This window comes from Bombus huntii, chromosome 1 (assembly GCF_024542735.1).
Source record: "Bombus huntii isolate Logan2020A chromosome 1, iyBomHunt1.1, whole genome shotgun sequence".
In the NCBI taxonomy this organism is placed as follows: Eukaryota; Metazoa; Arthropoda; class Insecta; order Hymenoptera; family Apidae; genus Bombus; species Bombus huntii.
The window spans coordinates 20925534-20940448 of NC_066238.1; the positions used below are offsets into that span (position 1 = coordinate 20925534).

At 31.4% G+C, this 14915-nt stretch overlaps 2 protein-coding genes across 14 annotated transcripts in view; one reads left to right on the plus strand and one right to left on the minus strand.

Moving 5' to 3' along the window:
* Positions 1-6751, plus strand: part of LOC126872301 (rho guanine nucleotide exchange factor 10) — a 47781-nt gene extending 41030 nt beyond the window's left edge. For all 10 annotated transcript variants that reach the window (XM_050632133.1, XM_050632218.1, XM_050632473.1 and 7 more), the window contains 9 exons: positions 156-393; positions 707-889; positions 973-1269; positions 1352-1444; positions 1506-1730; positions 1811-1972; positions 2088-2294; positions 2373-2687; positions 2818-6751. In XM_050632133.1, coding sequence (XP_050488090.1) covers positions 156-393; positions 707-889; positions 973-1269; positions 1352-1444; positions 1506-1730; positions 1811-1972; positions 2088-2294; positions 2373-2687; positions 2818-4686 — 3589 coding nt within the window. In that variant the 3' untranslated portion in view covers positions 4687-6751. The remainder of the gene's footprint in view (positions 1-155; positions 394-706; positions 890-972; positions 1270-1351; positions 1445-1505; positions 1731-1810; positions 1973-2087; positions 2295-2372; positions 2688-2817) is intronic.
* A 2040-nt stretch (positions 6752-8791) lies between these two features.
* LOC126878055 (transmembrane protein 47) lies at positions 8792-14837 on the minus strand. Of its 4 annotated transcripts, XM_050640461.1 has the most exons (7): positions 14245-14820; positions 13199-13270; positions 12086-12515; positions 11475-11661; positions 11253-11402; positions 11074-11136; positions 8792-10973 (listed from the first exon to the last, which is right to left on the minus strand). In XM_050640461.1, the coding sequence occupies exons 3-7, from the start codon at positions 12137-12139 to the stop codon at positions 10759-10761; spliced, it is 669 nt and encodes a 222-aa protein (XP_050496418.1). In that variant the 5' UTR covers positions 12140-12515; positions 13199-13270; positions 14245-14820; the 3' UTR covers positions 8792-10758. The 4 variants fall into 4 exon arrangements, with proteins under 4 accessions (XP_050496418.1, XP_050496437.1, XP_050496426.1 ...); XM_050640480.1 differs by lacking the exon at positions 12086-12515 and having other exon boundaries at positions 14245-14837; XM_050640469.1 differs by lacking the exon at positions 13199-13270.
* Between the last annotated feature and the right edge of the window lie 78 nt (positions 14838-14915).

Here is a 14915-nt window from a genome sequence, read left to right on the forward strand (position 1 = left end):
ATTAAAGAGAGGAAGAAACCTAATGATTTGAATCAGTTCATCAATACAATTGTTGTTGGTTCAGCGAATCAATCATTGGTCTGCTATTTCTTCCCACACTGGCATCCTCCTGAGGGCGTTTATAATTAATCGGAACAATTGTTAATTCTCCATAGAAGCAATTGCCAATTGAGGAATACGTTGCACAAGGCAAGGACGCTGTGTGACAAGTGGAGGCCACAAAATATGCGAGTGAACAATGCTGACCCATTGGATTCGCCCGGAAACCATGGAAGACTATCTAGATGGTTCAGTATCCGGAGAGGATCGACACAACAATATGATGTGGATTCCTCCGACACGGTATCCCTTACCAGTCCCATCAAAACACCTCAAATGCCGCAACTTTGTGAAGTAATTATCTAGAAGATTAATATCTTAAATAAGGAATTATTTCGTACTTTAATAATGAAAACGAATAGTATTTTTTATTTTTATAATTTTGATTCATCTTTCTCTATAGAGAATTGTTTTATACTTTGATAAAAGAAATAATTATTTTTGTATTCTATTTATATAGTTATTTTATTACAACAGTCTATTAACAAATTTATTATAAAAATTATTGCAAACAATATAAAATAAAACTTTTAAGAAAAAGTTAGAATTTCTCCTAAACACCGATAGTACAGGTTTACACAGATTTACTGAAATATATATGTTTCAGGTTGAAGAGGAAAACAGTGCAATGGTGCAATTTCAGTGCATGCAGCAACGTAGGCAAACTCCACCCGCCCTTCCTCCGACACCTCCGAATTTAACTCCTCAACAGCTAAAACGTCGACATATAGTAGCAGCTATAGTACATTCTGAAAACAGTTATGTGTCCACATTACAGAGGCTAGTGAACGTACGTAAATATTAGTTCGAACCATTCTATGTACATATGATTCCTTCGAAGAACTTTATGTAAAAATATATTTTCCACTTCAGGATTACAAGAAACCATTAGAAGAATCCTCGCCGCCTATATTGAGCCAGGCAAAAATAGCAACATTGTTCCACAGATTGCCTGAAATTCTGCAATGCCATACGTTATTTAGAATTGCATTAGCCGAATGCGTACGTTCATGGGACAAGGACGAAAAGTTAGGAGACGTGTTTGTAGCAAGTTTCAGCAAAGCTATCGTTCTTGACATTTATAGTGGGTTTATAAATAATTTTTCAGTAGCTATGGATTTGGCTAAGCAAGAATCAAAAAGAAAGACTGCGCTAGCCGATTTTTTCAAGGTATAAATCCATAACAATATTTGCTAATGATTATATTCTATAGTAATTGAATTTTTATATAATGGTTATGATTGTATTTTAGGTGAAACAAATAAGTGCACACGATAGATTGTCCTTCTTTGGATTAATGGTAAAACCTGTGCAGAGGTTTCCACAATTTATACTATTCTTACAAGTAAGTATCTTTTATTTTTGTTTTTAACGGCTACATTGAAATAATGCAAACGTTTTGTTAGGATTTACTGAAACACACGCCACAAGGTCATCACGATAGGATGTCGTTGCAATTGGCGTTGACCCAATTAGAGAGTTTGGCGGAAATGTTGAATGAAAGGAAACGTGAAGCGGAACAGTTCCAAGCGTTTAAAGAAATGCTTCGACACGTATCTGGGAAATTGTCCCATCGACCTCTTTCGTCGTCATCTAGGTATCTTATAAGAGAAGATAATGTTACGCAGTTGGTAAGTGTAGTATTACCTTAACGCCATTTCAGATATTCTAATATAATTTGTATCATTTATATCATGGTAAATTGTTTTAGGAATTTAATCAAAACGGCATGATAACGAAGTCTAAAAGAAGAAGGTTATTATTATTGAATGATCTTGTAGTGTGCGTTTCGGTAACTCCAAGATCCGCAGAAGATTTTAGCGGGAGTGAAAGATTAACTTTGAAATGGACATATCCTGTGTCGGATATTGAGGTATAGGAACGGTACACAATTAATAACGATTACTAACGGTTTATAGTATATTTTTCATGACGAAAATTAATATCGTCAATAATAATAATGTTAACAATATTATGTTATACTACAGATTCAGGATACAAGCACTTCACCAACGTTAAGTCGTTTACTGACTGCTGGTCTAAATAAATGCGGAAGCCTAAAATCTGACAAGAGCGGCGATTGCGGACAAGTGGGTGCCGATAGTCTCTGCGTAGAGATGAACGATCTAATGCATGACTATGAAGTCATGTCTAGGATAAGCGATTTAGTCGCACAACTAAAGGGTAAATACGAGGTAAGCCAAATTACATGAAACAAACTATGTTTATTTTGATTTTATACGTATACAAATAAAAACATTTTGAATTCAAAGGGTATGACGCTTGAGAAAACTAAACAAATTCTGCAATCCATACAACTTTCAATACAACAAAAAGATGAAGACATGGTTTGGGCAGATAGTTGTTGCCTGCAATTAGTAACGAAGCAAGGACAGATGTACACGTTTCAAACCGAAAATCCTTTGGTGAAGAAAGACTGGATAACGGAGCTTAGACTAGCACAGCTAGCCTTGGATCCAAATAATTCGCCATCTTGGGAAGTACCTGAACAAGAACAGCGACCATCTACGAAAATGCCACTTTTCGTTAGTTCCCAACAAGTATATCATTCGCAACATCAGACAGAGGTAAGATTTTTACTACCATAAAATATTCTTTTTTTAATTATTTGCAAACATAATATTCTAATTATCTTTTTAATTATCTTTTTTAAATTTTATCAGCAATGTTTATACATAATAAAACGATGTTTTTCAGGTACGTTGCGGCTGCTATTATACCACGCAGAATCCACGTCCCACGAGACGTCGTGGAAGAAGTCAAAGTTACTTGTGGATATGTACAGGCGACGGTATATCCAGTCACGTAACAGTATTTGGTCAATCCACAACAGCCTCGGCAAGTTCCTTGAAGCAAATTACAGCTTTTGATTTGGTAGAGACTAGAGTCGCCGCCATAGAGTTCGTAAAGGGTGTTTCTTCCGATCCACTCTCATTAGCGAGCGATCTCGTGTGGATGGGTACGGACTCTCGGAAAATTTTGATCTACATCGCCTCGGAACCTGAAAAGCAAGAAGAACTTGGAAACTATTCCGTCTCAGGTCCAGTGATACAAATCAAGTATCATTGTGACAACGTTTTCGTCGCCCTAGGAATTGGTTTACTTCTCCTGTTCAAAAGGCAAGTGGACGGCACTTGGAATCTGAGAGATCCGTTTGTAATATCTCTAGGCAGCGAACCGGTCTCTTGCTTGATGCCAATTAACGCGTCTGTCTATGCTGCTTGCGGCAAAAAAGTTTGGGTACTTAACGCAGTCAGTGGTGACATTACGAAAAGTTTCAGCGCGCAACACGAACATGTTGGCAGTGTGAAACTTATGGCTCATTCCGGAGTAGGTCTCTGGGTTGCTCTTAAGAATTCCAGCACCGTTTGCCTGTATCATACAGAAACTTTCAAACACCTGCAAGACATCAATATAGCATCCAACGTGTTGAGAGTAACGAGGTCAAACAATGCCTCAAATTCTTGTGGCGATAACTTAAACAACAATCAAACTGCAGTCACTGTGACAGCACTTTTAGCGTGCAAGGGCTTACTCTGGGTCGGTACAAACGTAGGCATCAGTCTTACGATTCCCCTGCCACGGTTGGAAGGAGTACCTATCATTAGTGGCCGTGTAAATATTTCATATCACGCGCACTTCGGTCCTATCACCTTCTTACTTGCCATTCAGAATCCAAAGAACACGATAAGCTGTACAACCGATGAAATCGCCGACGAGGAAACTGTACAGTTACGGTCAAAGGAATCTGATAGTAGTAGGAATAGAGATCGAGCAAGTTTGGATTCCTCTATGTCAAACAGTATATTGAAATTGAAACAACAATTGGCGAGCAGCCCAGTAATGTTAAGACGAAAACGTAGCAAAGAATACGAGTACAGAGGTTCGAAGACACTTCCCAGAGGACTCGGATCTGGTGGGGGCTTTCTATCAAGCTCGATGTCCGGATCGCAGAGTTCTGGAGAGAATTGTGACGTCTACGGCTTATACGGAGAATTAATGTATGTGAAAGATTATGAAAACGAGAATAGCTCTGGTATTGATTTAATTTACGAGCCACTAAGAAGAAGCGATCCAGAACTGGCAGCCATACCAAATAAAGTTAGTACCTTAGATCGTAGACTGAAAATGAAAATTACCAGACCCAGATCGCTCGACTTGTCGAATTGGTCAGTCGATTCTCATGCAAGTTCTCTCTATACGTCTTCTGGCTCTGAAGAGAATCTTTCATTGAAAACTGGCAAATTATCTCGAAATAGTAGTACAGCTAGTCGAAATGGTCCTTATGAAACGACTACTCCCAACAGTAGTATAGCACAGTCTGTACCGGAAACGATATCACCGCCCAATAATTTGAAAACGAACGGTAAAAAGATCAATAAAACGTTGCAACAAATTGAACAGCCTAAAAAAACCGTTCTAACATTAATGGGTGGTCGAGGTTACATCAATTGGAGACAGTTAAACGCGCAATCGGTCACCGACAAAGGCTCTAAATCGGGTTACACTTTCAAAGATCCTAACAGCAACGATGCCCATATCGTATTGTGGGAAATGAAGTTATGATACTCAGTTACACTAGGCCTATCATTACGCCAGTATGGATAGAAATGTTTAAAAAATGCTTTCAATAGCCGATGGCGAGCTCTGTAGTATCGGCGTATAGGACCAAAAAAGGAAAAAAAAATAAGAAACTATTGTCAAACTGATATCCACTTAATTAATAAGGATACTCGGTAAGGATTCGTTAATTAGCGTAGTTTTTAAGTTTAGTCGCAACGAGTGTTCGATATGAATATCTCTTGGAACTATGTTTGAAAATGATGTTCAACATTTCTCGAACGTTCTTATCGTTTGCAGTGCAAAGATCTAGTTTTTTCGTGTAGCTCTCTAAACAACACAGAAAGAGGAAGTAGAAATCTCGTATTTTATTATACACTCTTTAGTCCTTCAATACGGTCAAGATCTTATATTCCTTTCTCTTAGGCTGTTGTGTTTCTTTCGTGTACACTCGTATATGTTTATTTATATTTTTCTTTTATTTAAAAGAGTAAAGAAAGGAAGCACATTTAACGGAACAAAAGGCGTTGAGTATATGTGTATAACCATATAAACGTAATTAAATATTGGGTTTTGAAAATATATACTGATATACGAGTGTGCGCGTTATTGGAAGAAAGAATTAATCTTTCAACGTGTATTTTAATAAACATTGTTATTTCTGTAGTTACGTATAAAAACAATTTAAAGCAGTGGTATTCTTATAAATAATTGAACAAAAAATCGAAGATTACTAATGGATTAATTTGAAATTTAATATGGCGGATAAAAATGAACATGATTTGAATACCATTGATTTGAAATTCCATATTTCGAGCTTTTGTGTTATTCGGTGGGAATCATGTGATGTGCACATGAATTTGTAAGATATATGAATATAAAACGTTATCTTACGCTTTATACGCAGGACGTTTCGCGTCGTGAGGGAAAGACGATAGAATTTTTAAGTGTTTCTTGTGTTTTCATTTCAAATCTTGTAAATGAAAGTTTAAAAGAAAACCCCAATTTTTGTAAGCTGGGGACGAAATAAAGTGCACAGAGCAGCGCCTGTGATTTAACCTTTTTGATGCATTAACTGCGCCTAGCATACGCAAAATCTTTGACAATATTTAACATTTTCTTTAAGTTTTTTCTTGCATCAATAAAATAAAGAAAAAAAAAAAGAAAATTCAAAATATACAACCAAATTTATTGGACACATTTAGTTTTTTTATTGGTAGAATAAAAGTGAAAAAATTTGAAGTTTGGTTTTTCTAATGCTTTAAAAAAAAAATGAATCTCATGTTGCTATTGTTCTTTACTAAATGATGTTATAGATCATTCGGTAATATTTAATAGCATTTTTTGAAGGTACGTAAGATATATTTTATATCTTTTATAAACGTTAGTACGTTGAACATTTTTGATATATATTTTACTGCCAAACGCGATAAAGATTTCTCAAAAGAAGGAAGAAAAATGGTGGTTGAGAGAAAGGATGCGCAAAACAAAAAGATCTCTGAAGATCGATGACATTGCATGTTGTCCGTTCTTTACTTGTGATACGATCGACCAGGCAAAAAAAGAGGTTTAGAAGATGGAAAAAAGTTTATATCAGTTACCCAGTGAGAGAAGTATATCGTAGTTTTGTCGCAAATATGCTGTTAAGTTTTTCGCTACCGGCATGGACGAACGAGTCTGCGTGTACATATCATATTTTCCGAGGAAATTAATTTTTATATCGCAAATGAATCCTGGATAGATTTATATTTTGTACACTACTTTTTTTCTGTTTAGGTTTATATAAATATATACATAAATGTAATCTTATTTTGTATTTATACGAATGATACATACACGTGGAATTTATTCAGCAATACTTTATTTTACACACACGGTACACGCACACGTTATACACACATACATTGCGCGCGCATATATTTATTACTTAAAAAAAGTCGTAACGTTGTATTATTGTTATGTACGAAACTCGAAAATTTTGTTACGTTAGCGTTCGAAAAAGCTATTCGATTCAATGATTTTCACTTTGTATTGCTATATTGCTGGATATTATAATTATTTAAAAAACGAATGTATAAAATTCTTTATTCCTTCTACCTTTCACTTTCTCAATTATTATGAAATATTTGCAACTTCATAATTAACAACAATTTGAAGATTAATAGATTTATGTTACCATATGAGTATGTAAGGTTTAAGTAGTAAAATAAAATTCTGAATAATATAGGTTTTCAAGTATATGGTTTATTCTTTGTACAATATTACGATATGTTTACATCATAATATGGCGCATAAATAATTTGTTATTCCTACATATAATTCTACTCATATCGCTTCGAATATTTCTTAACGCAGAATACGAATTTACACATTTTTTTATTCCTACGTTAATAACTTTCATGAGACTTACTACGATATGCATGAATAAGTACGATATGTGTACTATACAATATGAAATAAGTATTTTACGTTTCACTACTTTTGTCAGTTACCTTTTTTCATGAACTTTTTTACGTACAATGAATCTTCTACAACATAGTTTTGTTCCTGTAAATAATTCTTTAAAAGTTTCCTTCTCACGTATTAGAATACGATGTATATTTATTACAATGTACAAATTAGAAAATAATCATCATTGAAACAATTCTCTGGTAACAAAAACTTCTCTATAATATTCCGTTAACATAAGTGTAATATCTCGAAAAAAAAGAAATACATAATAAAGACATTACAGAAATTACACATTTACAGCAGCATTCATTTAATTATTTTCATCTCACTACTTAATTTCAATATATGTATATATTTATTATACATGACAGAGAATTCATTTTTGTTTCAAGACTGTATGTATGCATGTATGTAACAAACTACTAAGGTTTTTTTACTCTGGCATGGTGCTCTATTAATTCTACATTATATCTATAGTTATTTAATTACAATCATCTTCGTCTGTTTGCTTACATATACATATATCGTGATAGTAGAGCGGAAAATGAATTTATCTACATTGCACTTCTAATACAGAAATACAAGCTTTGTTGACAGTTATTTAACAAATCGCTATATATAGCGGTATTTTCTTTTAAGTTAAAAATGGTGATTTCTCTTGATTGCAACTTCGAAACGTGGATTCGATTACGTAAATTCTCAGAAATTACAATTTGCAACATCTTAGAACATTAGTTTCTTGAAACTTTACTTTCTATTCCCTGTTTTTTATTTTAAGGTACTAAAGTATAAAGTACAGCAGAAAAGATGCACATACAAACAGAATACTTACATTATATATTCAGTTTGTGATAACATGAAATGTCCCCCTTTTTTATGCTATAAGTTGTTTGTTGTTACTTATAAACGTCTTAATTAACATATAGTAATTTGTTCATTTTTCTCCATCTTCAAACATATTTCGATATTTAATTATATGCTTAAATCTTACATGGTACTTCGTTTAAAAGTATATCAAAATCGAAAGGCGCAAATCGACAGTGTTTGTTAAAGAATCAAACGCACTGTAACTCCTTAACATTAAAATACGAATTTGTCTTTCATTGTAAAAAGCATGATTGATTTGCCGCGTCATACGAAGTGCATGTACGGGTTTCCTGTTTCAAACCTTTTTCTTATTAGAGTGTCGCCATAACTGCAACTGTTATCATTCTATTACATGTATTTATAAAATACCTATATATACATATACGTACACGTATGTAATGCAGATAACATAATAGATAATACCTGCCCGAGCTGCCTCTATTCTGTCGCACACTTAAATATTTGGTGCTGTTTTTAACTTAAAATATATTTAACTCACGGGGAAGTTGAAACTTCTCCTTACAGACGGTAGATGAAAATTATGAAATGTTCATTCCATAAAAATCAAGTAGAAAAAAGATATGGTTACCAATTAAGAGTTACTATGAAATACATAATACTGCTAGAAATTTGTTTTTATCCAATTTAATGAATTTTCAATATTACTGTTTTTGTTTTTCATTTCTGTAATATTGAAAATATCATTAGAAACTTATAATGCATACATATATCAGCTCTCACATTGCATACATGCTTGGTAAATGGTGTGATAATTTAATATAATTACTCTTAATACGATGACACATACTAATCTTTCCTTTTATTAAATAAAAATAAAACATAATGAAAATATTGAAATATATAAATTATTATAACAATTCATACCAGCGTTATAATTTGTTCAATTTATACAGACCACCTCGAACATTTAATTACATTAACATATTGACAAAGGATAGATATACATGATTTTATTTATTTAAGTTTAATGATTTTACTCATTTAAATTAAGGCAGAACAAAATAGTCATTTTTATTATTATTATTATTATTATTAATATGAAACTAAACCATCTACACGAAAATTTACAATTAAACATCTTTGCCTCAATTAGAGATATATAAGAGATATATAAGATAGATAACTAAAGATATTTTTTATAATTAAATCAAATATCATATCAGTTCCAGAATTACATTGTTCTGTTTTTTTTCATACACTTTTTGCAATAAAAAATATTTATAATTTAAATAACTGTACTTGAAATATGAAAATTACATGCTTTTACATGTTCTAGAGTACAATAGAAAAAGATTTGCACATTTGCACTTTTATTAACAAAGAAAGACTTTAGAATAATCTGTATAAAAATCTTAGAAATAATATATAGGAATTAATGATCATTTATCCGTAAAATTATAGTTATGCGATGAAAAACTTGATCATTATATAATACTTGATCATTCATCTCAAAATACCTTAAAATCAATAACTAATCAAAATTGATACTAATCAATAATGTGCCCAAGCATGCAATTATTTTCTTCATAGGTGCTACTTTCCTCCAGCACAGAAGACCACTTGAAATTTTTGTTATTTCATTTATATAGTTTGTGTGCGTGTATGTAATCACAATATATCGTTTAAAACAATTTTTGGCCAAGTTTTATTGCAAAATGTATGAAGATATAAATAATAATAATATACCAAAAATATTAGTGAACGCCTTGATAATATAAATCATTTGATTAAAACAAATATCACTTTCAATAATAGTAAGAAAAATAAATGCAAGCAAGTAATAAATTACTAGCATCTAATATATATACATATAAATGTATATGTACATACAGTATATAAGAAATAAACGTAATAAATAGTAACTAAATCAAAGCTGCAATTTTTATATAAAAATAATAATTGATGATACTCATTCTTTGACTAAAGATCAGGCAGTATCTGAGCCTATGATCGTATTAATTACTCGTACGTTTTTTAACTTTTTGTTACTGGAATCTTTGCCTAAATCTTCATAAATGAAGAAGTATCAAACTTTATTTAAGTACTCCGGTATTGTTTGCTATTTTCGAACGGCAAATCTCATTTTTAACGTCGGCCAAATACGATAATATATTGTTGATGCAGGCACAGTAATAAACTCTAACAAAAAGTTATAAATGCTAGCAGATTGAGTAATTCATATTAAAAATATTGCTTGTCACTTTACTCTAAAAGTAAACAATAATGATTATGGCTTTTGTCACTTTACTTTAAAAATAAGCAATAATAATTGTGGCTTTGTTGTAATGTTTCACAGGTAAGAAACGCAACATCAATGCTACCATTGTAATAATGGTATGAAAAGTTAATTAACAAATGTAAAAGGAATGATGTAAACATACTACATAAAAAATATTTGTAGTTATATAATATACATAACACATAATTTTATAATAAACTGAATGGAGCAATGGTCCCAAAATTGTTACTATGAGAAATTGGAAATTGGTAACCCACGAACGAATTAATCAAGTTTCAGTCAATTTACGAACCTTGTTTTCGTCGATAAGATGTTTCGTACATCCTATATCAAAGTGATAATTATGTCCAATACATGTTGGTGTAACAAGTAGACTATATATAAAAACCATTCACTCTTATACATGTGTACGTTTTTCTCCATAAATGTATCAAATGGTGAGGACAGAAAAAGAAGAAATTAATCACCTAGAGAACAACGTCGGGCAGGGAGCAATGCCACTAGGCTAATTGCGTCCCACTTCGTCCACCATGATGTCCCATACCAATCATAGAACCGCCGCCACCGACATCATCGCGAACGATTTTTCTTTCTTTGTAATAAATTTCTTCGCTTTCCTTATCGCATAATAACAACACTGCTCCACCAAACAAAAATATAGCTGCACCCCAACCAACTCCGTATGCCCAACCAAATTCCCACATTGATCGGTTTCCTGTATAATATAATTCTTATCATATAAAATATTTAAAAAGGTGGAATTGATCATTTGGTAGGAATTTTAAAATATATATTTTAGAGATATACAAACTTACCAAAGTTAAGTTCTGCAGCAAAACACACTGGGTATATTACTAAAGCTATTAAGAGTGATACCACTAAAATATAAGAAAAATATAGATGTACTTTACAAAAATATATACACTATACATACATATATTTATATTACAAAAATACCATACATATATTTACTGTTTTAAGTAATGAATCTTACATGCAAATCCCATGCAGAAGACTGCAAATCTATAATATTTATGTTTGTCACGATTATCTTGTGACCTCAAACCAAGACCAGTGAGGATCGTTGCTGCAATATCTGTTATTAAACATATGACACATAAGGCAGCAGCTGCTTTTATATAAGCTGTAAAGATAGAAAAACTAAATTAATTGCTTAAAGAATTCTACCAAATGTAATTATTTTGTTTGAACATACCAACGTCTCTAGCTTGGAAACATCCTGCCGAATCTGGCACATTAAATGGGAGAGGAGTAGGTGCTGCTTCTTCAATGCAATGTGCAAATAGACCTTGTCTCCATCCCAATGCCATTAACCAGTCGGTAGAGGCTAAACCCATTATCATTAATAATATTACTATTATTCCACATATGAATGCTATCACCTGTAACATAAAAACAAAATTGCACCTTTATCATTTAATTCAGAAAAGTATATTTTCATCACTAATTCTGTACTACACAATACTATAGAATTTTAACTCCAATATTATTTAAGCCTCTCAGAAGGCAAACTGATCAACTGCACTTTCTGAACTATGTAAGTTGAACTTCTCAAAGTACAAATACAACTTCTATGTATACATTTTCAGATTTGTTTCAAACTTGACCAATATAATTATGATACTAAAGTGCCTTTACAAAGTTGATAAAATTTCAAAATACTTTGTATAATACATAATATATTTATAAAAAGTTTCTACAAGTGTTCAAATACTTTCATAAGCTACTGTACATAAACAATCAATCATTACACAAAGTACTCATTATCACCTCTACAAACTTATAAAAAAGACATCCCGAATATACCTGTGCGATCTCAGTATCGCCCATGTGATCTTCCGCGACTGTATACATGATCATCGTAAATCCAGCGTACACTGTTAAGATTAGTCCCAACGGACAAAACCAAAATGCACCTATCTAATTAAGAGGGTCTCGAACTCTTCACACTTTCTTTGGTCTCTTCAACGAATACCATTTACGGGACATCGTACACTCCTCCGCACATCACCCTCAACAGACGTCGAGAAAGCATTTAGAAACGATTCAGAGACATGGAACTCTCCCAAAATGACAAACACTTCCAGGGTAAACACAGCTCGCGTTTCCCGTATATATACCTTTGTTCGATACGAATGAAACAATAATTTTTCTAATCAAGTTCCCGCTTCGAACGCCACGCGAAGTACATTTTGTTGGTAGAGCTATCTCCTTTGTTTCTATATTGGTTTATTCACTAAAAAAAAAAATGGAAAAATATCGTTTGGCTAGCAAGATCGAATAGAGACAATCTCCATCCGAAGTTGGGGAAGTAATTGGGTTCCAGGGAAGCTGCGCCCATTAAAGGTCGTGGCGCAGTGCGCGTACGTGATAGAGGGTGCTTTTTAGGATAGACGAAACTTGAGACGAACGCTTCCATTTATAGAAATTTTCCTAATCACGTGACTGTACAAATAATTCAGCTTTCTTAAGTGGATATTGATATATGTATTCTATCTTTATTGATATATTGTATGTTATTAATAAAATGCGGATGTTTATACATTTTTATATTTTTAAGAACATAATTAAAAAATTTGGAGGCAAATAGAAATTCCTTTTATCCACTAAATATTATAAAGTACTATACTTTAAATATTATGTGGATTTTTACACCCTTAAATTTCCCAAAAATGCATAAACATCCCCAGTCTAATTATTAGCAATAGTAATAATATAACATAGGGATTCGAAATTTAGTCATATTGATTGATATTTTTAAATCAAATTCCATTTATGATATTTTGATCAATTCGTAATTTAGAATAATTTTTAATGTTTTATAATAATATATCTGTAATTATAAATATTTTGAGAATATAAGATAAGATTCATACAACATATTGAGGTTAAAAATAAATTAAAACATTTGAAACTTACCTTGAAAGGTCTAGTAATAGTGATTGTTTCAATAGTGGTTGCTTGTGGCATTGTTTGTGTCTATAAGTGTATCTGAAAATAAAATTAATTCATAATAATAATAAAAAAAAAATGAAAACAATAGTACTAATAGAATAAAATTGTAAGTAATGTAATGGAATCATTAATCATAAAAATAATCATCAAATAATCATTTTGTAAAAAATATAAATAATAAAAGAAATGAATAACCATTTATAATGATATGTTAAATCAGATAAACAAAGTAAAGATCATTGTGGTAAATTTTTTTCATCTATTTTATATTTATTTTTTATACATAATATATTTTACAAAAATGGAAAGTTTACTTTCTAAAATCACCTTTTATAACTTTATTCAGTATGTGTACAGCTTTTAAAATATTTTATGTTTTAATCAGTACAAACTTCTTAACACATTGCAGTAGAAGCTTCTATCTAATAATATAACTTGAGTTAACTAACATAGTAAACTATACTTGTTATAAATTCCAGAAATAGAAAAATATTATACACTGAATCAACCTGTTCATGTATATCAACCATAAATTGTTGGTTTTCTAAAAGATTAACACATCTTAACAATCGTCAATTCTGTTCTAAAAGCAAACCACTTGTTATTATGAGAGTGGCATGATTCCTTAACAAAATTATATTATTTACCGAGTCCAATGTGTCACAAGAAAAAATAGAAGTTTCAACTATTTTTTAAATAATATACATATTAAATTATATTTTATTAGAAAGCCTACAAAATTCAGACTATTACAAATATTTTAAATAAAACTTTTTTTTAAATAGATGGATAACTAATAGTTTTCCAACACTTCAAACTTTTCATTTTAAAGTAATTTTCTGATAAAATGTATTTTTCTTAGTTGAGTCACTCTTCTAGGAAACAAACAGGGTAATAAAGATTTGCAATATCCTATATCACTGACGTCCCGCACAATGCGCATATCATCAGTAGTGCACTACTCATCCGATGAAAAATAATTTTTCATCTTAACAAAATAAGACACTTACAAATGATTGGTATATTCACTCTATAACCTTATCAGTCACTACACACACATCGAACATTTAATAAATAGATGTGAGTTTAGAGTTTGCTAGCTTAAGAAAAAGTTGTGTATAAATATAAAATCCGATTCAACGATAAAAACAATAATGTGATTCAATCTTAAGGGTTATGTCACTAGAAATGTCAACACAAGTTTCAACAATACATTTACTATATGTATACTGAAGTATATTCTGGTACTACTGATACATATACAATAAAGGAACACAGATAGACACAATGAATAATCGCTTGGAGAGCTTGTAAGGGACGAACACTCTTATTGGTCCTCCTTCTGTTGTGATTTGTAACCTCGACACTGATTGGCATTTCCATCCATTTTCTTAGGTTATGTTGCCAAAGTAGCTATATTAAAAATTAACATTAAAAATTGATATAATTAAATTGCTATATTAATTTTCAATGCTCTAAACTTTATATATTTCTAAAAATGTCTCTTATTGTGCCTAAACATATACATATAATAAATCCAATCTGTTTCATAAGTTATTTTTATCAATAATATTAAATAAAAATTAAACAATAAAAATAACAGTAATGTTAGGTAATAATATAATATAATATAAAGATAATATTAATTAATAAAGATAATGCAATAAATTCTTTCGTAATT

Coding starts and splice junctions, on each gene's coding strand:
- LOC126878055 (XM_050640469.1), bottom strand. CDS start 12,139: ATGATCATGTATACAGTCGCGGAAGATCACATGGGCGATACTGAGATC. Junction 11,403..11,474: donor TTTCCAAGCTAGAGACGTTG/GTATGTTCAAAC, acceptor CTATCTTTACAG/CTTATATAAAAGCAGCTGCT. Junction 10,974..11,073: donor TGCTGCAGAACTTAACTTTG/GTAAGTTTGTAT, acceptor TATATTATACAG/GAAACCGATCAATGTGGGAA.